Source organism: Piliocolobus tephrosceles, chromosome 2 (assembly GCF_002776525.5).
Source record: "Piliocolobus tephrosceles isolate RC106 chromosome 2, ASM277652v3, whole genome shotgun sequence".
Classification (NCBI taxonomy): Eukaryota; Metazoa; Chordata; class Mammalia; order Primates; family Cercopithecidae; genus Piliocolobus; species Piliocolobus tephrosceles.
The window spans coordinates 159,373,062-159,396,797 of record NC_045435.1 but is presented as its reverse complement, the minus strand read 5'-3'; the positions used below and the strand labels follow the sequence as shown (position 1 = coordinate 159,396,797).

Here is a 23,736-nt window from a genome sequence, read left to right as displayed (position 1 = left end):
AACAACAACAACAAAACCCTAACCTTCTTCCACCAGAGAGCTCGGAGAATTATGACCTGGTCTGAGATGCTTTATGAACAGCACCTAGCATGGTGCCCAGTACAGAGAGGATGTTCCATAAATGGGAGTCCCTTCCTTGCTCAATATCAGGTTCCCGCCATCTTCTCCCAGTGGCCCCAGGAGACAATCATTACTAGTTATAAACATGCAGACATCAACTTTTCAGGTGGACTCTCCCACCTATTACTCGCCTGCTCACCTCTGCCAAAATCTCTAAGTTCTTCTACAGTTATCTCTCTCGGCCCTTCCCCTCATCACTCCCAAGGGTACCACCTGGGCACAAATAGGCACAACGGTTTCCTCCACCTCAGTTCCTCAGGAGACATCAGCTTCATTGAGCCAGTCTCCCTTCATCCTTGTTGGCAAAATGGCAGCTATAGAGACTCACTCCTGGTGTCCATCGGCAAATGCCAACAGGAAGAGACAACGCACAAGCAGCGCTCACTAAGCAGGGGTGTTAGCGTGAAGGCCTTCGACGCGCTGCTGCCGGTGCAGTCAGATTCTCAGGACACTAAATCCCTACATCTGCAGTGGTCATACATGATTATTTTTTAAATTCCAGAACAGTGCTGTCTAATAGAAATCGAACGTGAGCCACATATGCAATTTTTAAAATCTAGTAGCACATTTTAAAAGTAAAAAGAAACAGGTGGAACTAATTTTAATAATTTATTTAACAAATATATCCAAAATATTATCAATTTAACATGTCACTTAAAAAATGACTGAAACATTTTATAAACTTGTTTCATTCTGTCTTCAAAATCCATTCCGTATTTTATATTTACAATACATCTCAATTTGGACGAGCCACATTTCTAGAGTCTAACAGTCACATATGACTAGTGGCTACTGTACTAGACAGTGCAGTTCTAGCACATTAAAGTAAAACAAACAGCATAATCTCAGAATTTTGGAAGGTGCAAAACTGTGGTCCCACAGTTTAGTACTAATTTTCAAGCAAAGCTCAGCATATTTTGTAAAACTGGAATCAGTTTTCAACATTTGAAAATGGAGAGATTTCTCATAAAAATCTAGGTTTCTGGGCTTCTCATTTAAAACTTGGAGATCTGGCAGCACTGGCTCACACTTCCTCTTGGTAGCAACCTGCTGTCACTGAGACGATGAAACATATTTGCCATGATCCCCATCCCCCTCCCTCTTGAGTTACAGTCATTACACTGCAAGTTCTTTCCTTTTTTTTTTTTTTTTTTTTTCTTCTTTCTAGTGCCTGTGTAGACTTAGAGGCATGTGAGTTCACACAAACTCCACTTTCTATAAAGCATGCAAGGTTATACTTGGATGGGTCATTGAAGAATTACTAATTTGGGGCCATCTTTATGCTTGCTACCTACATTACAGCAGAATGTGACAGCAAGAAGAGAAAGAAAAAAGTGAGTCACAGAAAGGAAACGGAGACCCTTTAGCACCAAAGCACCCATTCCCATGAAGCAATTATGGATGAAAGACAAAGAAAATAAATTATATTTTTAAACAGAGAATATATACTGGGCAGAATTAATATAATTTGCCTTGCATATATAGTTTTGCTTTAGATTGTTACTTGGTGGGTAGCATTCCAAGATGGCTGAATAGGAACACTATGGTCAGCTGCCCCCAGCGTGATCAACGCAGAAGATGGGTGATTTCTGCATTTCCAACTGAGGTACCTGGTTCATCTCATTGGGACTGATTGGACAGTGGGCGCAGCCCACAGAGAGCGAGCTGAAGCAGGGCAGGGCATCGCCTCACCTGGGAAGCACAAGGGGCCGTGGGATTTCCCTTTCCTAGCCAAGGGAAGCCGTGACAGACTACCTGGAAAAATGGGGCACTCCCACCCAAATACCGCACTTTTCCCAAGGTCTTAGCAACCAGCAGACAAGGTGATTCTCTCCTGTGCCTGGCTCAGCAGGTCTCATGCTCCTGGAGCCTTGCTCACTGCTAGCACAGCAGTCTGAGATCAATCTGTGAGGTGGCAGCCTGGCTGGGGGAGGAGCGTCTGTCATTGCAGATGCTTGAGTAGGTAAACAGAGCCAGGAAGCTCGAACTGGGCGGAGCCCACCACAGCTCAACAATGCCTACTGCTTCTAGACTCCACCTCTGTCGGCAGGGCATAGCTGAACAAAAGGCAGCAGACAACTTCTGCAGATGTGAAGAGAGCAGTTGTTCTCCCAGCATGGCGTTTGAGCTCTGAGAACAGACAGACTGCCTCCTCAAGTAGGTCCCTGACACCGTGTAGCCTAACTGGGAGACACCTCCCAGTAGGGGCTGACAGACACCTCATATAGGCAGCTGCCTCTCTGGGATAAAGCTTCCAGAGGAAGGATCAGGAAGCAATATTTGCTGTTCAGCAACAGCCTCCGCTGGTGATACCCAGGCAAATGGTCTGGAGTGGACCTCCAGCAAACTCCAACAGACCTGCAGCTGAGGGACCTGACTGTTAGAAGGAAAACTAACAAACAGGAAGGAATAGCATCAACATCAACAAAAAGGTTATCTACACTAAAACCCCATCTGTAGGTCACCAACATCAAAGACCAAAGGTAGATAAAACCACAAAGATGAGGAGAAACCAGAGCAGAAAAGCTGAAAATTCTAAAAACCAGAGCACCTCTTCTCCTCCAAAGGATCACAGCTCCTCGGCAGCAATGGAATAAAGCTGCATGGAGAATGACTTTGACAAGTTGACAGAGGTAGGCTTCAGAAGGTCAGTAATAACAAACTTCTTCAAGCTAAAGGAAGATGTTGAAACCCATCGCAAGGAAGCTAAAAACCTTGAAAAAAGATTTGATGAATGCTAACTAGAATAAACAGTGTAGAGAAAACCTTAAATGACCTGATGGAGCTGAAAACCATGGCACGAGAATTTTGTGACACATGCACAAGCTTCAATAGCTGATTAGAGTAAGTGGAAGAAAGGGTATCAGTGATTGAAGATCAAATTAATGAAATAAAGTGAGAAAACAAGGTTAGAGAAGAAAGAGTTAAAAAAAAATGAACAAAGCCTCCAAGAAATATGGGACTATGTGAAAAGCCCAAATCTATGTTTGATTGGTGTGCCTAAAAGTGATGGGGAGAATGGAACCAAGTTGGAAAACACTCTTCAGGATATTATCCAGGAGAACTTCCCCAGCCTAGCAAGGCAGGACAACATTCAAATTCAGGAAATACAGAGAACACCACAAAGACACCAGTTGAGAAGAGCAACCCCAAGACATATAATTGTCAGATTCACCAAGGTTGAAATGAAGGAAAAAGTGTTAAGGGCAGCCAGAGAGAAAGGTCGAGTTACTCACAAAGGGAAGCCCATCAGACTAACAGCGAATCTCTCGGCAGAAACTGTACAAGCCAGAAGAGAGTGGGGGCCAATATTCAACATTCTTAAAGAAAAGAATTTTCAACCCAGAATTTCATATCCAGTCAAACTAAGTTTCATAAGTGAAGGAGAAATAAAATCCTTTACAGATAAGCAAATGCTGAGAGATTTTGACACCACCAGGCCTGCCTTACAAGAGCTCCTGAAGGAAGCACTAAACATGGAAAGAAACAACCAGTACCAGCCACTGCAAAAACATGCCAAATAGCAAAGACCATCGATGCTAGGAAGAAACTGCATCAACTAATGGGCAAAATAACCAGCTAACATCATAATGACAGGATCAAATTCATACATAACAATATTAACCTTAAAGGTAAATGGGCTAAATGCCCCAATTAAAAGACACAGACTGACAAATTGGATAGAGTCAAGACCCATCAGTGTGCTGTATCCAGGAGACCCATCTGACACGCAAAGATGCACACAGGCTCAAAATAAAGGGAAGGAGGAAGATCTACCAAGCAAATGGAAAGCAAAAAAAAAAGCAGCGGGGGTTACAATCCTAGTCTCCGATAAAACAGACTTTAAACGAACAAAGATCAAAAGAGACAAAGAAAGGCATTACATAATGGTAAAGGGATCAATTCAACAAGAAGAGTTAACGATCCTAAATATGTATGCACCCAATACAGGAGCACCCAGATTCATAACAAGTCCTTAGAGACTTACAAAGAGACTTAGACTCCCACACAATAATAATGGGAGACTTTAACACCCCACTGTCAATATTAGACAGATCAACGAGACAGAAGGTTAACAAGGATATCCAGGACCTGAACTCAGCTCTAAAACAAGCAGACCTAATAGACATCTACAGAACTCTCCACCCCAAATCAGTAGAATACACATTCTTCTCAACACCACATCGCACTTGTTCTAAAATTGACCACATAATTGGAAGTAAAGCACTCCTCAGCAAACGTAAAAGAAAAGAAATCACAACAAACTGTCTCTCAGACCACAGTGCAATCAAATTAGAACTCAGGATTAAGAAACTCACTCAAAACCGCTTTACTACATGGAAACGGAACAACTTGCTCCTGAATGACTACTGGGTAAATAACGAAGTGAAAGCAGAAATAAAGATGTTCTTTGAAACCAATGAGAACAAAGACACAACGTACCAGAATCTCTGGGACACATTTAAAGCAGTGTGTAGAGGGAAATTTATAACACTAAATGCCCACAAGAGAAAACAGGAAAGATCTAAAATTGACACCCTAACATCACAATTAAAAGAACTGGAGAAGAGCAAACACATTCAAAAGCTAGCAGAAGGCAAGAAATAACTAAGTTCAGAGCAGAACTGAAAGAGATAGACACACAAAAAACCCTTCAAAAAAATAAATGAATCCAGGAGATGGTTTTTTGAAAAGATCAACAAAATTGATAGACCGCTAGTAAGACTAACAAAGAAGAAAAGAGAAAAGAATCAAATAGACACAATAAAAAATGATAAAGGGGATATCACCACCAATCCCAGAGAAATACAAACTACCATCAGAGAAAACTATAAACACCTCTACGCAAATAAACTAGAAAATCTAGAAGAAATGGATAAATTCCTGGACACATACGCCCTCTCAAGACTAAACCAGGAAGAAGTTCAATCTCTGAATAGACCAATAACAGGCTCTGAAATTGAGGCAATAATTAATAGCCTACCAACCAAAAAAAAGTCCAGGACCAGATGGATTCACAGCTGAATTCTACCAGAGGTACAAAGAGGAGCTGGTACCTTTCCTTCTGAAACTATTCCAATCAATAGAAAAAGAGGGAATTCCTCCCTAACTCATTTTATGAGGCCAGCATCATCCTGATACCAAAGCCTGGCAGAGACACGATAAAAAAAGAGAATTTTAAACCAATATCCCTGATTAACATCAATGCGAAAATCCTCAATAAAATACTGGCAAAACGAATCCAGCAGCACATCAAAAAGCTTATCCACTACAATCAACTTGGCTTCATCCCTGGCTATGCAAGGCTGGTTCAACATATGCAAATCAATAAATGTAATCCAGCATATAAACAGAACCAAAGACAAAAACCACATGATTATCTCAATAGATGCAGAAAAGACCCTCAACAAAATTCAACAGTCCTTCACGCTAAAAACTCTCAATAAACTAGGTATTGATGGAACGTATCTCAAAATAATAAGAGCTATTTATGACAAACCCACAGCCGATATAATACTGAGTGGGCAAAAACTGGAAGCATTCCATTTGAAAACGGGCACAAGACAAGGATGCCCTCTCTCATCACTCCTATTCAACATAGTGTTGGAAGTTCTGGCCAGGGCAATCAGACAAGAGAAGGAAATAAAGGGTATTCGATTAGGAAATGAGGAAGTCAAATTGTTCCTGTTTGCAGATGACATGATTGTATATTTAGAAAACCCCATCATCTCGGTCCAAAATCTCCTGAAACTGATAAGCAACTTAAGCAAAGTCTCAGGATATAAAATCAATGTGCAATAATCACAAGCATTCCTATACACCATTAACAGAGAAACAGAGAGCCAAATCATGAGTGAACTCCCATTCACAACTGCTACAAAGAGAATAAAATACCTAGGAATCCAACTTACAAGGGATGTGAAGGACCTCTTCAAGGAGAACTACAAACCACTGCTCAAGGAAATAAAAGAGGACACAAACAAATGGAAGAATATTCCATGCTCATGGATAGGAAGAATCAATATCATGAAAATGGCCATACTGCCAAAAGTAATTTATAGATTCAATGCCATCCCCATCAAGCTACCAATGACTTTCTTCATAGAATTGGGAAAAACTTCTTTAAAATTCATACGGAACAAAAAATGACCCCGCATTGCCAAGACAATCCTAAGCCAAAAGAACAAAGCTGGAGGCATCACACTACCTGACTTTAAACTAGTCTTCAAACGAGTCTACAGTAGCCAAAACAGCATGGTACTGATACCAAAACAGATATATAGACCAATGGAACAGAACAGAGCCCTCAGAAATAACACCACACATCTACAACCATCTGATCTTTGACAAAACTGACAAAAACAAGAATTGGAAAGGGATTCCCTATTTAATAAATAGTGCTGGGAAAATTGGCTAGCCATATGTAGAAAGCTGAAACTGGATACCTTCCTTACACCTTATACAAAAATTAATTCAAGATGGATTAAAGACTTAAATGTTAGACCTAAAACCATAAAAATCCTAGAAGAAAACCTAGGCAATACCATTCAGGACATAGGCATGGGCAAGGACTTCATGACTAAAACACCAAAAGCAATGGCAACAAAAGTCAAAATAGATAAATGGGATCTAATTAACCTAAAGAGCTTCTGCACAGCAAAAGAAACTACCATCAGAGTGAATAGGCAACCTACAGAATGGGAGAAAAATTTTGCAATCTACCATCTGACAAAGGACTAATATCCAGAATCTACAAAGAACTCAAACAAATTTACAAGTAAAAAACAAACAACCCCATCAAAAAGGGGGCAAAGGATATGAACAGAAACTTCTCAAAAGAAGACATCCATGCAGCCAACAGACACATGAAAAAAATGCTTATCATCACTGGTCATCAGAGAAATGCAAATCAAAATCACAGTAAGATACCATCTCACGCCAGTTAGAATGGCAATCATTAAAAAGTCAGGAAACAACAGATGCTAGAGAGGATATGGAGAAATAGGAATGCTTTTACACTGTTGGTGGGAGTGTAAATTAGTTCAACCATTGTGGAAGACAGTGTGGCGATTCCTTAAGGATCTAGAATTACAATTACCATTTGACCCAGCAATCCCATTACCTGGTATATACCCAAAGGATTATAAATCATGCTGCTGTAAAGACACATGCACAGGTATGTTTTTTGTGCCACTATTCACAATAGCAAAGACTTGGAACCAACCCAAATATCCATCAACATATATACCATGGAATACTATGCAGCCATAAAAAGGGATGAGTTCATGTCCTTTGCAGGGATATGGATGAAGCTGGAAATCATCATTCTCAGCAAACTATCACAAGGACAGAAAACCAAACACCACATGTTCTCACTCATAGGTGGGAACTGAACAATGAGATCACTTGGACACAGTGCGGGGAACATCACATACTGGGGCCTGTCGGGGGGTGGGCTTGGGGGAGGGATAGCATTAGGAGAAATACCTAGTGTAAATGATGAGTTGATGAGTGCAGCAAACCAACATGGCACATGTATACCTATCTATCAAACCTGCAGGTTGTATACATGTACCCTAGAACTTAAAGTATAATAACAATTTTAAAAAAGATTGTTACTTGGTGATATAAACTTTAATGGAAAAAATTCTTAATGTCATATTTCAAAGTGCAACCATCACCTACTATAAAATTTTAGACGTAGACATGAAATGTTTCATCCATACAGATAAATTAAACACAAACTCAGTGGACCCTTTTGAAGAATTGTCAAGGATTTCTGATTGGTAATTTTCCATGGTTTAGTTGGAAAGATGAGTCAACTTTGCAAGGATGGCTAGATATCACTTTTTAATAGTTAGGAGTATTATCTGTAAGTAACACAAATGTAGAAATGCAGCTAGGCTATGCTAAAGTCATAGCGGAGAGAGGGGAGGTGGCAGTATTGATTCACAGCTCAAGAATGTGTGTGGGATTCAGTGGACATTAGTGATCTGCTTCTCACACAGCACTGTGGGGAAATGCATAGACTCAGATATATCTGCCCACTTTAAAACTCTTGGCATGAAATAAGAATAAAAGTTAAAAGCCTTACGGAAGGGAATGTCTGTAGGAACAGACATCAGAATGATGTAGGAAGAATGCTAACAGAGAACAGGGAAGCAAAAGGTAGTCAAGGGTACTGACGTCTATCTGCCATGGATGAAATTGGTCATACTGTCATAGAGTCTTCCAGTCTCTGGTTTCATCTAAGCTATTTCGTTTTCTCCAAAAGCTGATTTTAGGGTGTGGCTTGCGATGCATCAGGATTCCTAGGAGATCTTACCAGTTGAGGACTCTTCTTGTGTACCTGAAATCCTATACGTTATTAACCCTTTACATGGTTCTTTCCCTGTCTCTTTACCCTGTTCCTCACTAACAAGGCACTGGGTCTTGGGAAGATCTTCATTCCCCTGATCTTGAAGTAGAGAGAAAAACTCTTCTGGCCCCCTGATAGAACTAGAAGAGAAAACATAAGAGAGAGTGTTAAGAGTGTAGTTGCCTGTTAAGAATAAGCATGGACAGCAGAGTTCAGAGAGAAATCACAACAGAAAACCACCTGGGGGAGCCCAGCTGAGGAAGGCTGAGCTTGTTACCGTGTATGAGAAAGAAGAGCTATTGATATGCCTCAGCCAGAAATGCTCCCTACCACTACCATCGCTTTGGATTAGGTCAGGGAATTCCTCTTCTATTGCAGGTTTCTACTTCCACTTATGTCAGAGGAGCGCCAATCAGACCAACACTCCTCAGATAACAACTTTTAAAACTGACCCAAATGTTAAAAACAGATTCTTAAATCATGGTAGAGCGACTGAAAGTTCATGCTTGGAAGAAGGGAATGTCACTGGGTGAGTTTCCCATTTTTCACAGCTCCTTGCCTGAAGGCAGGTCCCACTTGGTGCCATAAAAAGTCTTACTGTTTTTGAAAAGCCAAAAAACAGAGATTGGTGCAAACACAGAAGTTAGAAAGTAAGAGGAAAAAATCCCAAAAAGGAGAGAGCCAGAAAAGGGGAGCTATAATTCTGTACATAAGTTCTGCCCAAATATCTGATTGACCTTCGAACTGTGTGAGGTGCAGGTGTGGGGAAAGCTCCTACCAGTCTGTCTAAGGCTAAACAGTCTAAAAGATACCAACTGCCTACTGCATAGGAGACCAGAGTTGAGTCTGTCTTCCAAACTAACTGCTTACTATAGCAAACAAACAAACAAACAAAAACAATAGTTTTCATAGGAACATGACAGAATCCAAAATCTCTACAACATATTTTTGGCAGTATCCAGACTATAATCCAAAATCACTAGACATACAAAATATAGGAAAATGTGACCTATACCAAATACAAAACAATAAAGGCCAACCTTGACATGACCCACCTAGTGAAATTAGCAAAGATTTTAAAGTAAAGCAGACAAAGGTATTATAATGATGCTCAAAGACAGAAGAAAATATTCTCATAATAAATGACCAAATAGAAAATCTCAGCAGAGAATATTTACTATAAAAAGGAAACAAATGGAAATTCTAGAATTGAAAAGTACAATAACTGAAATTTAAATACAAAATTCACTAGACGTGCCTAAAATCAGACTGGTGATAACAGAAGAGTCAGGGAACAAGAAGATAGGTTAATAAAACTATTCAATCTGAAGAATAAAGAAGAGGAAAAGAAGTTTTTTATAAAAACAAATGGAGCCTCAGGGATCTATGGAGACAATATCTGAAGGTCTAATATAAATAAGATTGGACTCACAGAAGCAGAGAAGAGAATGAGAAAAAAAGAAAACCTGAAGAAATATGGGCTGGGAGCAGTTGTTCATGTCTATTAAGCCCAGCACTTTGGGAGACCAAGGCAGTAGGATATCACTTGAGCCCAGGAGATCCAGACGAGCCTGGGCAACATAGGGAGAACCCCATTGCTGCAAAAAATAAAATAATTAGCTGTGACCAGGCGCAGTGGCTCATGCCTATAATCCCAGCACTGTGGGAGGCCAAAGCGGGAGGATTGCTTGAGCCCAGGAGTTCAAGACCAACCTGGACAACATAGCAAGACCCTGTCTCTACAAAAAATTTAAAAATTAGCTGGTTGCTCTGTCACATGCCTGTAGTCCAAACTACTCAAGAGGCTGAAGTGGGAGGATCACTTGAACCCAGAAGGTCGAGGCTGCAGTGAGCCATGATCACGCCACTGCACTCCAGCCTGAGTGGCAGAGTGAGGCCCTCTCTCTAAAAAAACAAAAAGAAAAAAAAAATGGCTGATATTTTTCCAAATTGTAGCTTAAAAATATACACATTTACAGATTCAAGAAGCTCAATATACTATAAGCAAGATAAATATAATGCAAACCCCATCTAGGCATGTTATAATTTAACCGGTGAAAACCAATGGTAATTTAAAATCAGCAAGAGAAAGAGAACCCATTTCACATAGGAGAATGATGTTAAAAAAATCATGGCTGTTTACTTATCAGAAACAATGTAAGCTAGAAGACAATTGACACTTTTAAAGTAGTAAGAGCTGGGTGCAGTGGCTCTTGCACATGTCATCCCAGCACTTTGGGAGGCTGAGAAAGCGGATTGTTTAAGCCCAGGAGTTCCAGACTAGCCTGGGCAACATAGCAAGATGCCATCTCTATTAAAATAAAATGTTATTATTTTTGAAATATTATAATTAATATTTAAAATAAAAATACAATAAGAAAAAATTGTCAACCAAGAATCCAGCAAAAATATCCTTCAAGAATGAAAGCAAAATAAAGACATTTTCAGATAAAAGAAATCCAAGAGAATTTGTTACTAGCAGATCTACATTACTAAACCTATGACAGAAAAAAGACAAGAAGTTTTATAAAATGACAGGAAGCCCATACCAGATGGAAATGCAGATCTCAGAAAAGAGGAAAGAGTTCCAGAAATGGTAAATATGTGGGTACATATAAAAGATTATTTTAAATACCTTAAAAATATATATGACTATGTAAAGCAAAAATTATTCCAAGGTTCTTCCAAGATTCTTACATTTCATGTGAAATGATATAGTATTAATTCTAAGTAGACTGTGAAAAGTTAAGAATATGTATATTGTAACTCCTAGGACAACCATGAAAAGGTAATGTGAAGAAGAATAACTAAAAAGCCACTAAAGTGAAATTCAAAAAAAAATTTTAATTAACCCAAAAAGAGGCAGAAAAAGAAGAACAGAAGGGGGAAAAAGAGAAAATAAAATCATAGACCTAAATTCAACCATATCAATCATTAGATTAAACTTAATGGAGGCCGGGTGCAGTGGCTCACACCTGTAATCCCAACACTTTGGGAGGCCAAGGCGGGTGGATCACCTGAGGTCAGGAACTCAAGACCAACCTGACCAATACGGTGAAACCCCGTCTCTACTAAAATACAAAAATTAGCCAGGTATGGTGGCATGCACCTGTAGTCCCAGCAACTCGGGAGGCTGAGACAGGAGAATTCCTTAAACCCGGGAGGCAGAGGTTGCAGTGAGCCAAGATCATGCCACTGTACTCCAGCCTGGGTGACAGAGCGGGACTCCATCTCAAAAAAAAACAAAACAAAACAAAACAAAAAAAGTTAGTGGACTGAAAATACCAGTTTAAAGGCAGAGGTTATCAGAATGGATTTATACCAAAAAATAATAATAGAAAAGAATGACTATATGCTGTCTGTAAGAGACACACCTTAAATATAAATATACAGATAGATTTAAAGTAAAAATATATATTTAAAAAAAAGGATATACTGATATCACACTAAGAAATATTACCAGAGGTAAAGAAGAGCAGATAAAAGACTCCATTACTTGGGAAATCATAACAAAATTTGAATACACTTAAATGTCAAAATGTGAATACACTTAAAACAGAGCCTCAAAATACGTTAAGGAAAATTTGACATAAAGAGAGAAACAGGCCAGGTGTGGTGAATCACACCTGTAATTCCAACACTTTGAGAAGCTAAGGCGGGTGGATCATGAGGTCAGGAGTTTGAGACCAGCCTGGCCAACATGGTGAAACTCCTGTCTCTATTAAAAATACAAAAATTAGCCAGGTGTGGTGGCAGGCGTCTGTAATCCCAGTTACTCAGGAGGCTGAGGCAGGAGAATTGCTTGAACTCAGGAGGCAGAGGGTGCAGTGAGCCAAGATTGCGCCACTACACTCCAGCCTGGGCGACAACAGTGAAACTCCGTCTTGAAAAAAAAAAAAAAGAAAGAAAGAGAGAGAAACAGACACGCCTGCACTCATAGTGGCATTCTGATATACTACTCTCAATATTAAAACAATTATACAAAAAAAAAAAGACAAAGATGATCTGAACAATACCATGAAACATTTTGACCTAATCGATATTTATAAAACACTTCCCCAATAACTGCAGAATACATATCCTTTCATGCTTCAAGGTACTTTGAGACCCTCACGTTCTTGCTGAAGGGTAATAAAGGCCCACCCTCTTTCCCGGGGTTTGATATATCCCATTGCCTTTATGCATAGCAGTAAGTCATTCAGTGATTCAGAGAAGGATGGAGGCGGAACTGATAAAAAGGACACTGCCAAGCTTTATGACAACAAATGATTCAATAAATATAAAGCCTTCGAACAGTATCTGGCACTTAGCTCTGTCGTTATGACTACCCGCAAGTATGGGAGAGAAGGGAGATCTGGCATTAGGATAATGAGTGGAGTGGTGTCCTGAAGACTGATTTATAGTGAGAATTATTCCTCCTGTGTAGGGCGAGAAAGCAGGGCCACAGAGATGTCACAGGATGACTCCTTTCAGAAGCAGTGACTCCAGGCTGATAAGAAGCTACAGGCATGTATAAGTTGCAGAAGGTTCTGGCTTTAGTTGCTTTCCAGAAGCTGACACTGGCTCCCTCCTCCCAGGAGAGAACTGTGAGAATTCCCTAGGGTGACAGGGATGGGGCTTTTTGATTTTGTTTTTGTTGTTTTTGTTTTGTTTTGCTTTGTTGCACTACTTTGTGTGGTTGAGGTCTGGGGGTTGGGGTGAAACATCTGCAGAGGCAGCCAGAGAACATGGGGGAGGTGTTGGAGGCCTGCTTTTGGGTTTCCCCCACCATTGTATGGGGCATGGGTCCTATATCCACTGGAGAGACCCAGACCTGTGGTCCAGGGCCCTCAGGAGTAAGATAAGAATTCTGGCCTCATGAGGATCTGAGAATACAGGTAGGGTCTCCTAACCTCAGGCACTCACTATGAAGGTCCAGATTGTTGTCTCTTCACCCCACCCTATCCCACCAAAATCAAAGCACAGTCCATGCCTCCTATGTACATCTTCACTGTGAGAACAATGAGGCTTTTGGCATGTGAATTGAATAAGTTGGGTTGGAACATGTTATTGGGTGTAGTTGCTGTTACAATTGTGGGAAGAGGCCAAGAATGCTCAGCAAGCCAGTCTGGGAGGGGAAGACCATGAGTGACTCCTGCAATTCTAAGCATCCTGGGCTGGGCAACACATCTTCTCTCTTTGCCATCCCAGGCCCTGGGAGAGAGCAGAGGTGGCCTGCCTCAGGAAGGTCACTGCGCCCTGGAAAAGGGAGATTTCTTCCAGTATCTCTAGCTAGAAATGAAGTCTTTTGTAAGTATTCCTCTCCCCTCTCTGTGCAGATGCCTATAATCTCATGATGGAAACATGGAAACATGTGTCCATGCCCAGCTAAGGTCCAAGCTACATCTGATCAGTGTTATACTGAAAGAAATAAAGAACTACTCTATTACCAAGGTATCTGGGAGGACCACCACGGGGCAACAGGAGTACTGGAGCAGCCGGCCCATTTTCCAGACGAACAGTGGCACGACCACAAGGATCAGCATGAAGCCAACAAAGGCAATTAGGGCCAGTACCAGGGGAATGGCCTCTCCTGAAAACAAAAGATAAAAACAGGCTTAGAAAACAACAGTGAAGATTAAATCTTCAATCCTGAGCCTCCCCCAGTTTCCTGGAGTTGACTCTGCACATTGGCTAAGACGGCAGACACCATCATCCTGAGATTTGATGTGTGCCATAGTGACCAAAATTACCACCATTAAAAGCATTTTTCTAGAATCCAGATTAAGGCATGGTTTCCAGAAAGCCCCAGGGAAGATTAAAATCTTTTTCTTGTGACACAAAAGGGAGGAGTATCATGTGTTAAGCCAATTGCTGTGTTAGCACGTACCTTGGCACCACTGCCAGGAGGAAGGCAGAGTGCCAAGCCCTGGGCAGGATGAGGGGGAGGTATTGAAAGAAACAGCACAGAATGGGGCTGGGCGGTAACTGAAAACAAAGTATGTTTCACAATTCACTCTTGGCATTGATTCATGTTATGGAGGAAATGGTTCAGAAAACAGTCAAAAAATAACTACAATATATCAAGCCCCTATTTTGTGTGCTAGGGCTACTGTTGCTTTCCAGAACTATGCTAGGGGCTGGATGTGTAGTTGCTTGTTCTTCACAATGAGTGTGAGTACCCCTGCTTTTATAGAAGAGGAATCTATGCTCAGAATGGTTAAGTGGCCTAACCCAGGTTACCCAGATAGGACTGGCTCCTAAGCTCACAGTCATTCTACCAAATAATTGTAGCAGAAAAGGCCAGATTTGAGCATCTGGAGATGTGGAAGAGGGTACAGGTTATTTTCCCATCTCTCTTGAGCAACACAATTAGCCTCTTTGGGCCAGGCTACTCACCTGCAATGTGAAGGGTAGCCCAGTCAATGAGACTGGAGAAGCTGGTGGACTTGTGGCTGGGGGCATTGTACATTGTTTCAATAATTTTGGAAAATATTTTGGTGGTACGCATCAAGAGATACACAAATGTTCATACCCTTTCATCCACTCCTGCAATTTTTAATTTTTAATTTTTGTAGTATATAGTGGGTGTATATGTGGTACATGAGATGTTTTGATACAGGCATGCAATGTGAAATAAGCACATCATGGAGAATAGGTAGCCATCCTCTCAAACATTTATCATGAGTGTTACAAACAATACAATTACACTCTTTAACTTATGTAAAAATATACAATTCAATTATTGTTGACTATAGTCACCCTATTGTGCTATCAAATAGTAGGTCTTATTCATTCTTTCTGTTTTCTTTGTGCCCATATCCTCACTTCTCCCCAACTCCTGAAATTTTAATTCCAAAAACTAATCACAAGGAAGGAAACAACTATGTACATAAGTCAGTTCTTGGCAACATCTGAGCTAGAGCAACAGCCTTTCATTTACATATATTGACATATACATATGCTTTTTTTTAAAGACAATCTTGCTCTGTCACCCAGGCTAGAGTGCAGTGGTGCAATCTTGGCTCACTGCAACCTCTGACTCCTGGGTTCAAGCGATTTTCTTGCCTCAGCCTTCCCAGTAGCTGGGATTACAGGCGTATGCCACCATGCCTGGCTAATTTCTGTAGTTTTAGTAGAGATGGGGTTTTACCACATTGGTCAGGCTGGTCTCAAATTTCTGACCTCAGTTGATCCACCTGCCTCAGCCTCCCAAAGTGCTGGGATTACAGGCATGAGCCACCACACCCAGACCTTTAAAAATGAGGTAGAATCACACATTCTGAGCAAACTATCGCAAGGACAGAAAACCAAACACCGCATGTTCTCACTCATAGGTGGGAATTGAACAATGAGAACACTTGGACACAAGGTGGGGAACATCACATACCGGGGTCTGCCGTGGGGTGGGTGGGGGGGGAGGGATAGTATTAGGAGATATACCTAATGTAAATGAGGAGTTAATGGGTGCAGCACACCAACATGGCACATGTATACATATGCAACAAACCTGCACGTTGTGCACATGTACCCTAGAACTTAAAGTATAATTTTAAAAAATGAGGTAGATCCGTATGTATTGACATGAAAAGATGTTCACAATATACTACTGAGTGAAGACAAGCCAAGTACAGAGTAGTAGGTACAATATCATCCCATCTATGTGTGTGAGCATTGGTACCACACAGACAACGCCTGGAAGATTAAACGCCAGACTCACTGACAGAAACCTCCTGAGTAATATGCGGAAGAATGGGGCACACTCATCTCTTCATTTACTTATTTATTAAAATGAGACGAGGTCTCGCTATGTTGCCCAGGCTGGTGTTCAACTCCTGGGCTCAAGCAATCCTTCTGCCTCAGCCTCCCAAAGTGCTGGGATTACAGCTGTGAGCCACCATGCCTGGTCCTGCCCCTTACTTTATATGTTTTGGTGTTGTTTGGATTGTTAAGCAAGCTTGACTTGTATGATTTTATAAAGTAGTATAAAATAGTAATCAGGAAATCTGCATGAAAAATGTTATGCATATGACATTTGTGAAAAAGCAGGCACAAAATGTATATGTTATAGGACTACAGCATGTGCCTACACATGGGAATGACTGAAGGATGATGCCCTCAATGAACCGGGTGTGGTGCTCACACCTGGAATCTCAGCTCTTTGGGAGGCCAAGGCCCAGGCAACAGAGCAAGACCTTGTCTCTACATATGAAATAAAATAAATTTTTTTAGAAAGAAAAATAAATAAATAAACGTACTACAAAATTAAGGTAATAATTAGTCTTTTTAAAAAGATAATAGTTTTTTTTTTTTTTTTAAGACTAAAAGGCTATACACAAAAATGTAACTAGTGACATTTGAGTGACAGATCATGGGATGTAGGCATTTATTTGGTTTTGCTTCTTTTCAAAGGGTTTTTAAACATTGTAGGTTTTCTGACCTTAAAATATTCAAGGGAAAAGAGAAATTCAAACGAGGATTCTCTAGACTTTCCATAAGGTCCCTTCCAGATGAAGAAGGCTGTGGCATTATACAATGTAGTGCCTCCTTCCAAGGTCTGACCCTCTGAAGCCTGTTCTGAACCCTCTGCAGCCCGCTCTGAACCCTCTGAACCCTCTGCAGCCCCGCTCTGATTCTCAGGCAGTAACTATCTGGTAAACCAGTCTTGCAACACCTGGCCCCCAGGCCTAGGAAGCTTTAAGGGGGAAAGTGTTTCAGACAGCTGCTCCTAACCCCACCCAGCTCCAGGATGGACTCCTACCTCTAGGGAATCAGAGTGACAAACATACTTTCACCATGGGAACCCACCCAGTCCATGAGGGGGGTCAGTGAAATCAAGGGAAAACTCGGAACCAAAGGAACCCAGCAGGCCTCTGAGATATGACCAGGAGGGGCTATCACCTGTGCAGGGCTCCAGGGACAGAGAAGCCAGCCTTACCTTGCACCTCCACACATTCTATCTGGCTGAAGGCGCTGTGCCTCCCAATGGCCTTCACGAATGTCTGGGCCTTCACACAGTATGCAGCCCCTGGCTCCATGGTTTCTAGGTGCACTGGAATACCCCCGCTCCTCACCATTTTGACATGTTCCTTTGAGAGACCAGAAAACACAGTTATTGGTCAAGTGCGGTGGCTCACGCCTGTAATCCCAGCACTTTGGGAGGCTGAGGTGGGCAGATCACCTGAGGTCAGGAGTTCAAGACCAGCCTGGCCAACATGGTGAAACCCCGTCTCTATTACAAATACAAAATTAGCTGGGCGTGGTGGCAGGTGCCTGTAATCCCAGCTACTCAGGAGGCTGAGGCAGGAGAATTGCTTGAACCCAGGAGGCAGAAGTTGTCATGAGCCAAGATCACGCCGCGGCACTCCAGCTTGGGCAACAGAGCGAGACTCTATCTCAAAAAAAGGAAAAAGAAAAGTTATTCCCAGAAGGCAGCAGGACTGGAAAGGGCAAAAAGTGCCAAGGAAGGAAAGTTGCAGATACTTCCTTTCCGGATGCACACAGAATGTTCCCTCTCACTTATGCATACATTCATTCAATCATATTTATTAAGTACCTACTATGTGCTAGGCGCTGCTCTAAGCACAGGGACCTAGCATTGAACAAAATGGACAAAGTCCTTGCTCTCGTAGAGCTTACATGGGGTGAGACAGACGATGAAAAAGTACACATCAGGTGGTGATAAGGACCGTGAAGGAAAAAGCAGAGCAAAGAGATGGTAACGAGGAGGCATCATTTTAAAGAGTGGTTAGAGAAGGCTTCTCTGATAGGGTAACATTTGTGCAGAGACTCTGACTTGAGCGGGGGCTTGGCATGGCCACTGCTGCCAGGGAGTCAGTGCAGTGGAGCCATGAGCAGCACCTCCTCACTCATCCACCCATCTGTCCATCCATCTGTTCAGCCTTTCACCTCCATGCCCCTCCCTAAGGCTGTGCTCCTCATCTGAACCTGTGGAGGCTTGCCTGAACCAAGCCTAGATGACTCAGGGTACATGCGCCCCTCTTAGCCCTGGCACTGCCAGTTACCTAGGGTGGGTAGTGGGCTCCATCCCAGTGAATCTGAGGGAGCTGCATGCTTCCTCCTGCACAGGCTCTGCCCTGTCCCCAACACTACTCCATCTGCCTGGCTGGCAATGCCATATCCTACAGTGGGCTCTTGCCTAGCAGGGGTAAATACTGAAACCCAGTGTTGTACCTGCCCACACCACCTTTCATGGGAAGCTACCGAACCTACAGCCCTCTTTGAATGGGTGGTGAGGCCCGTGCTCTCAGTCCAGATACTGCTATAAGATCAAGGGTACCCTTGGCCTGAGAAAGGTCCAATCAGGGGCGAGCTGGCTACCAGCAACCCCTGAAGCTTGGCCTGATAAGACGAGCAAGACCAATTGGATTCTTCTTCTGAGGATTTGGTCTTGGGAAACTGAATACCGAGAGCTAGAAGCAGGGACAAAGGAGAGAGGACACAGTGAGGAGGAGTCAGGCCTAAGAGGCCTGGAGGGGCTGGGGGGCACATCATAGGCATGAGTAGGAAGCATTGATGAGGGATCACAGCCTGGAATAAGCTAGGAAAGGGCCACAGAAAGTGTGCAAGAGCAGGGACCCACCACAGGGGAGCAAGGGCTCTGGGTAAGCGAGGCTGTAGCCTGGCCCTGTGCCAGCTCTGTTCATAGATCTGTGAGAGCTCCTTATTGCACCGTATTAATCCCTGTGATAAAGCCTATCTTTGCTTGTGCTGCCTGGAGTGGGCCTCTAAGCTTTGTCACCATATGCTTGGACAGAGTCTCCATAGGTCTGAGTGTCCCCTAGTTCCTGCTCATGCTTCACTCCTTGTACTGCTGCTGCTTGTCTGGCCAGTCCCTCTGTGAGGGCTGGCCTCCCAGCCATCCCAGGCTGTAGGACCCTTCCCATGGGGAAGGCAGCACCCTCCTGGGCATTCTGCATGGCCCACCTGCTCATAGTTAGATGGGTTTACTCATAAGCCAGCTCCTGGATCCCTGCCTCTACCTCTTCATCCTGCCAAGATATACACCCTCAGGAGGTTTGTACCAGCCTTGTGGGCTTTTGAAATCATCCTGTTGATCTAGAAATCCTGACGGCTGCCCCTAAGTGGCTGAGGAGATGAGCTGATGAGGGAGAAAAAAGGCATTGAAAAGATACTGTGGGTCCAGCTAGGTTAGAGTTTAGGGTAAGGGGGCAGCCCCACACTTCAGCAGATGTGGCCTGGAAAGGCTCCCAGCCGAGGAATGATTGAATGGACCAAGGCAGTTCTTTGGAGAAGAGACTGATGGGGTGGTCAGCATACCCATCTTTTGCACACTTCACCCAGAACTGCTCATCCCCAGGTCACCCAGTGAGCACTGCAGGGGCCGCTTTCCCTTGCTCACCCTCAGAGATCTGTGCCTTCTTTCCCGAAGCCTGACCCAAAGGCCAAGGCTGGAGTCTCACCTCGGCACCAGGCTCCCTCCTCCAGTAGGCCACAAGGAACTCAAACTGGGGCCCCAGGTCCTCCAGCTCAATAACCAGGTGGAAGCCATCTTTGGTGATCTCCATCCCAGGTGGGGTAAGGATGGCTGTTGGCAAGACAACAGGAGAGTCAAAGCCAGCCCCAGACAGGGCTGATTTCCCTGGAACACAATGACCGTGACATCTATGGAAATATTTCAGTCTCTGTAGGGAAGGGAGGGAGTCAGCTGTAGCTTCAAGCTCATGGAAACATGTACACAAATACTCTCCTGTATGCAGCAGGTGCTCAGGTGCTGTATGCTCAGGTGCTTTTTGAGTGATGAATGAATGAAAAAACAAATGACAAATACTATAATTCTCTTCTTTTTTAATCCTTTAATAAAGTCCACTGTTCCTTCTCCAGGAGGCACATACATATACACAAGAAAAGTGATTAAAAACTCCAGTAAACATTATCTCTTGCTCTTTTAAAATTTATGATCCATGCCCCTCCTGTCACCACTTTTTCAGCAGAAATTGCTCCTCACTTTGGCTCACTAAGTGAGCAGATGCTATATTTTAATGCTTGCCAAATGCCTATGTGAGCTCAAGTCTATACTGAACAGCCAGGCCCGGTCTTTGCCCCTTAGGAATGAGCATACCTGGCAGGGCCACGTGCATTCCCACAACTCACATAGATCTGTGGCATGTACTGGCTACTGACAACTTTCCTGTATCAGCAGATGAGCAGACCATGAATACGGCTGGCCATTCTATTCTCAGCCCAATTCTATTTTTCATCTCATATCCTGAGTAAGGGATGCTGGCAAGTTACCGGCTTTTTTTTTTTTTTCTTTTCAGACAGGGTCTCACTGTCACCTAGGCTGAAGTGTGCAGTGGCACTAGCATGGTTCACTGCAGCCTCGAACTCTCAGGCTCGGGTAGTCCTCTCACCTTCAGCTCCCAGGTAGCTGGAACTACAGGCACACATCACCACACTCAGCTAATTTTGTTTGCATTTTTTGTAGAGATGGGGTTTCACCACATTGCCCGGACTGGTCTCTAATTCCTGGGCTCAAGCAGTTTGCCCACCTCTAGCTCCCAAAGTGCTGGGATTACAGGAGTGAGCCAATGCGCCCGGCCCACAGGCTTTTTACAGATTCCAATAATCAACTCTAGAAATTACAACATAAGCACAAACATTATCTTTCATGTTGCAAGGTCCCCCGCAGAGAGGCCCACAGCCCTTGTGAATACCTTACCATCAGCAGACCAAGAGCAGAAGGCCCACACAGATAGTCTCTACACCCTGGTTACTGGTGATGGTATACCTGCCTCTCAGACCCAGATACTGCAGGACCAGAAGGGCCACCCTGATCACTGGTCTTGGATTGGAAAGTGGGCTGGGGCATGCTCTGGGCTAAATCTGCCTTCCCTGGGGTCAGTGGACAGTCAGAAGAAAGGCAGTGCCTAGAGGGAGTTTTCAGAGAACGAAGCCTTTCCCCCTGGCCTCCCTCATCAGAGAAGTGTATATGCTTGGCTGTTGGAGAGCTACCTGGATGGGGGTCAGGAGGACTTGGGAAGTCAGGGCCGACTGTACAAAACACATTCAGTGCTGAGATTCATATGACCACTCAGCACCACTAGCACTACCTCTGAAACACCTCCAGAAGGGAAACAGATACTTCACTCCTCGACTTTTCTGTCAGATATGATTAGAATTGGGTCTTCTGATCTCCATCTTTATTGAGACCAGAATTAGAGAAAATAATCTGAAGTTTCAGTTCAGAGGAGAGTTGTTCGACAGCGTTAGGGCAGGAACCTCTGTCCTATGCCTTCTGCATGCTTATCTCATTTAATCTGCCCAGGAAGCTTTAGAAGGTAAACATTGTTCCTGTTTTTTTGGGGGGGGGGCAGGTGGGGGCGGTTTTTTGTGAGGGAGGCTCGCTCTGTCGCCCAGGCTGGAGTGCACTGACGCGATCTCGGCTCACTGCAAGCTCCGCCTCCCAGGTTCACGCCATTCTCCTGCCTCAGCCTCCCAAGTAGCTGGGACTACAGGCGATGGGGTTTCCCTGTGTTAGCCAGGATGGTCTGGATCTCCTGACCTCGTCATCCACCCACTTCGGCCTCCCAAAGTGCCGCGCCCAAAGTGAACCACCGCGCCCAGCCTAACATTGTTCCTGTTTTACAGAGAGATTAAGGGACATGCCCAGAGTCACAGAGTTAATCTACAGAATGTGAGCCCATTTCTTTCTACATTTCTACCTCCCTCGTGTGGGGTGTTTAGTCTCTTTACTAGTGGATCTCAACCCTGGCTGTACATAAAAATAATCTGGGAAGAATTTTAAACTCCCAGTGAACAAGATGCATGCAGATCATTCAAACCAGACTCTCTGTGGAAGGGCCCCAGGCATAAGTGATTCTAAAGCTCCCCTGTGACTCGAATGTGCAAAGTTAAAAACCTCTGCTCTCGGGCCGGGCGCGGTGGCTCACGCCTGTAATCCCAGCACTTTGGGAGGCCGAGGCGGGCGGGTCACGAGGTCAGGAGATCGAGATCCTCCTGGCTAACACAGTGAAATCCCGTCTCTACTAAAAATACAAAAAATTAGCCGGGCGAGGTGGCGAGCACCTGTTGTCCCAGCCACTCAGGAGGCCGAGGAAGGAGAATGGCGTGAACCCGGGAGGCGGAGCTTGCAGTGAGCCGAGATGGCACCACTGCACTCCAGCCTGGGCGACAGAATGAGACTCTGTCTCAAAAAAAAAAAAAAAAAAAAAAAAAATTTGCTCTCAATAAAGCTTCCCTTTAAGAGTGTGGACCCTCAGCTAGGCGTAGCGCCTCATGCCTGTAATCCCACTGTAATCCCAACACTTTGGGAGGCTGAGGTGGGCAGATCACCTGAGGTCAGGAGTTGGAGACCAGCCTGGCCAATATGGTGAAACTCTGTCTCTACTAAAAATACAAAATTAGCCAAGCATGGTGGCACATTCCTGTAATCCCAGCTACTTGGGAGGCTGAGGCAGGAGAAATGCTAGAACCCAGGAGGCGGAGGTTGCAGTGAGCTAAGATTGTGCCATTACACTCCAGCCTGGATAACAAGAGCAAAACTCCGCCTCAAAAAAAAAAAAAAAAAAAAAAAAAAGAGAGAGAGAGAGTAGGGATCCTTTTCAGGAGAGCCTTAAATCAAGATTTTTCATATTCCTGCGGAGAAGTCTGAGTGGCCTTTTTCAAATGGAAGAGGACAAACTTAATACCTTTAAGAGATCATGATGCCACCCCAGTTCATTTGCTTGGATCACAGAGGGATCTCATAGAACCGTTATCTTCCATCTTCTGATGCAAGTACAGACTCCTGTACCTCAGCTCCCCCTGCAGCAAGCTCTTTTCCTGTTTATACTGGCCTCCTTAAGTACAAGGTGTTACAGCACATCCCCACCCACATAGTTTTGCAGGCACTCCCTTATCTTTATGTGACCCATGCCTGCTTTCCAACAATAGCTGGCAGCCCCCAGCAATGGTCTTGGTTGGATCCCCATGCTCTTAGGAGCCAGAGGGAGGTGGTGCTGGGTGCTGCCTGGGCACTGCAGGTAGTGGCAGTTTTGCAGTGCCCTCCAGGGCCCCTTAATCTCCCCCAGATCCTGTCACTTCAACCAACTCCTCCTGTAACAAATTCAACCAGATGATCATCCTCTCCATTCTATGAAGTCACTCCATTCCATTCCATTTCAGTCCTGGTGCCTGGGAAGGAGGCCTGGGCAAAGGAGCCCATGATCTGCACCAAAATTCCTTTTGTTATCCCATTCCAATGGTCCTATTCCTGCCCCATCCCTTCCCTCCTC

At 43.6% G+C, this 23,736-nt stretch overlaps 1 protein-coding gene across 1 annotated transcript in view; it reads right to left on the bottom strand.

Moving 5' to 3' along the window:
- Positions 1 to 23,736, bottom strand: part of IL20RB (interleukin 20 receptor subunit beta) — a 44,631-nt gene that overhangs the window by 1,532 nt on the left and 19,363 nt on the right. Inside the window, exons 4-6 of the mRNA XM_023187849.1 lie at positions 19,903 to 20,027; positions 17,397 to 17,547; positions 13,909 to 14,051 (exon numbers count right to left, since the gene is read on the bottom strand). Coding sequence (XP_023043617.1) covers positions 13,909 to 14,051; positions 17,397 to 17,547; positions 19,903 to 20,027 — 419 coding nt within the window. The remainder of the gene's footprint in view (positions 1 to 13,908; positions 14,052 to 17,396; positions 17,548 to 19,902; positions 20,028 to 23,736) is intronic.